The 2,858-nt window shown below is 43.2% G+C and overlaps 1 protein-coding gene across 1 annotated transcript; it reads right to left on the bottom strand.

The window, feature by feature from the left end:
• Positions 1-264: 264 nt before the first annotated feature.
• Positions 265-965, bottom strand: LOC122695037 (keratin, high-sulfur matrix protein, IIIA3). The gene has a single exon (XM_043904514.1). The coding sequence runs from the start codon at positions 900-902 to the stop codon at positions 504-506; it is 399 nt and encodes a 132-aa protein (XP_043760449.1). The 5' UTR covers positions 903-965; the 3' UTR covers positions 265-503.
• Between the last annotated feature and the right edge of the window lie 1,893 nt (positions 966-2,858).

Genomic DNA, 2,858 nt, shown 5'->3' on the forward strand with positions numbered 1-2,858 from the left:
TTACTGGTCACTGCTGAAGACATTTCTCAGGTGTTTAATACCTGTCCGAACTGTGGGCATTCGTGACTTGGGGACGTAGCTGTTTCTGTCTTCCGTAGTCAGCTACTGTGTCCTATAAATGCCATTTACAACGATCATGAGGAAACTACCCAGATTTTGTTTATTTTAGAGAACAACTTAAGAGGATTATTTCCTATCTTGCTTTGGATATCTCTGGAAAATAGAGACAGTATCTAATGAAAGGAAATATCACAGAGACCATGATTTCTATGCCGAAAGTGTGAAGTTTATTAGAAAACCAACAACACAATATAGGAGTGAGCAGGGGTCATGGGAGGACAGGATATTTTTCATCAGTAATTAGTTTGAAAAGGGTGCCAACGAGTTTGAAGAGAGGAGGAATGGGTTTCTCAAGAAAACAGGTGGTTCTGCTGTGAAGCTGTGGGACAGCAGGATAGACCCCGCCATCTACTTAAGGATGATGCGCGCCTAGGAAGCACCGCTCAGCAGCAGGGGGAGGTCCTGCAGGTGCGGCAGGTGGTGCGGCAGGGGGCGGGCCGGCAGCAGGTGGGCCGGCAGCACGGGGACTGCACAGAGATGGGCTGGCAGCTCGTGGTGGCCCAGCAGCAGGGCCGGCAGACCACGGCCTGGCAGGACGAGGGGCAGCAGGTGATGGGCCGGCAGCAGCCCTCCTGCAGGCCGCAGGGGTCGCAGCAGACTGGGCGGCGGCAGGGCTCGCAGATGGGGCGCGTGCAGCGGGGCACGCAGGTCACGGGCCGGCTCACGGTGGTCTGGCAGGACACGGGGCGGCAGCAGCAGGGGTCGCGGTAGAAACAGGGCTGGAGGCAGCCTCCGCCACAGCTCAGGGAGGAGACGATGGGGCCGCAGCAGGAGCCGGTCATGGTGGTGTGCGGGGCTGAGTGGGGTCGAGGTGGTGAGAGGAGTTGAGAGTTCTCAGGTGTGAGTGTCTTCCCCCTGCTCTGGGCCCTTTATATACCTAGGCCAGGAGCTGATGATTCCCCACGACACATCGTCATTTCCTTATATTTGTTTATTCCTTTTGAAATGGCCCTAGCAAGTTTAGTTAAGTTCCCTAGACATTTTTTTCAGATGCTCAAGTACTCATAAAAGACTGTTTTCCTTACTTAATGAAGACTCATTATATTTTTCTATTTATGGTTCAAATATGAATTTAATGGCCCTGACTTCAAAGTGTCCAATTATCTTCATAATTCAGTGATGCTTTTGCCAGTTGATGTTTTGATAACATAAGATTGGTTGTCATGCTCTTACTAATAGTGGAAGTGAATTCCCCAACTTATGAGTATCCTTTAATACTGTTAAGCTTCCTGGGCAAAGCAAGTTCAGAAAAATACTATAGAGATATTTTAAAAGTCACAGTTTGTCAGTAGAAGAAGAAATTTTCTGTCTACTTTTTGGAGCTACAGGAATGCATCTTAGTAAAATTCTATCATCAGTAGTCCCCCCCCCCCAATTTTTTTAGTGCTAAAATACACAGAACATAAAATTTAATGTTTTAATCATTTTTGTGTGTACAGTTCAGTAGCATTAAGTACATCCACATTTGTTGTGCCACCATCAGCACTATTCATCACCAGAACTCTTTCATCTTGCAAAACTGAAATCCTGTACCCATTAAATAATGACTCCCCATGACCCTCTCTCCCCAGCTCCTGGAAATCTTCAATGTAACTTTTAAAAAATCTCCCCTTTCCCCCCTATCCCATAAATATTATTTCCAACACAAACACTGGTCCTAGCTAAAGGACCTTAGTCAAGTCAATTATCTGGTATCTGATGTGTAAAATGTGGAATATAAACCCAGCTTCTGGAAAGCACCATTCTACTGTTACTATGTGTATAGCTGTTTTTGGTCTTAGGTACATGTTTATTAATTTGCATTAGTTATATCTCTCCAAATCATGGTGAATTTTATGTAATTTTTGTGATAGCCAGAATCCTTGAGTTCTAACCACATTCTAAGCATTATGCTAAAAGAAATAAATGGATTAATTTATTCTTCAAAAAATCTTATGACGACTAGAGAAAAAACTTATGATTTTCAAAGGGGATAGCAGGTGCTGGGCTGTACTGTGCTAAATTGCTTCAGCTGTGACTTTTTGCAACTCTATGACGGGCTCTTCTGTCCGTGGGATTTCCCAGGCAAGAATACTGGAGTAGGTTACCATGCCCTCCTTGGAGATCTTCCCAGACCCAGGGATTGAACCTGCTGCCTCTCTTATGTCCCCTGCATTGGCAGGGGGTTCTTTACCACTAGCGCCATCTGGGGAAGCCTGGATAGCAGGCAGAGGAGGACAAATTAGGAGTTTGGGATTGACATATACACAATACTCTATATAAAATAGGTAAATAGCAGCGACCTACTATATAGCACAGGGAACTATGCTTAATATCTTGTAATAACTTATAAAGGAAAATAATCTGAAAAAGAATATATATACATATATATATAAATTATAATTGGACTGCTTTGCTGTACACTTGAAAATGATACAACATTGTGAATTAACTATACTTCAATAAAAAGAAATCCTGTGAGGTAGTTATTGTTATATCTCTTATTTTACGCATAAAGCCAGATAAGTGACTTGCCTAAGGTCATCTGCTAGTGTTGGAGCCAGTAGTTATTCCAATAGTTATTAGTTATTCCAATCTATGGCAACATTGTAAGCCTAAGGAGTTGAAGAATGAAACTGTGAAAACCTCACTCCCTGTCAATAAGGAATGTCTGCTTTATTTAGGAATTTCAACGACACATTATTTTAAAAATTGTTCTTGTGTGTGAAATGGCTAATTTTGAGAGTCATCTGGAAGAA

This window comes from Cervus elaphus, chromosome 5 (genome assembly GCF_910594005.1).
Source record: "Cervus elaphus chromosome 5, mCerEla1.1, whole genome shotgun sequence".
Lineage (NCBI taxonomy): Eukaryota > Metazoa > Chordata > Mammalia > Artiodactyla > Cervidae > Cervus > Cervus elaphus.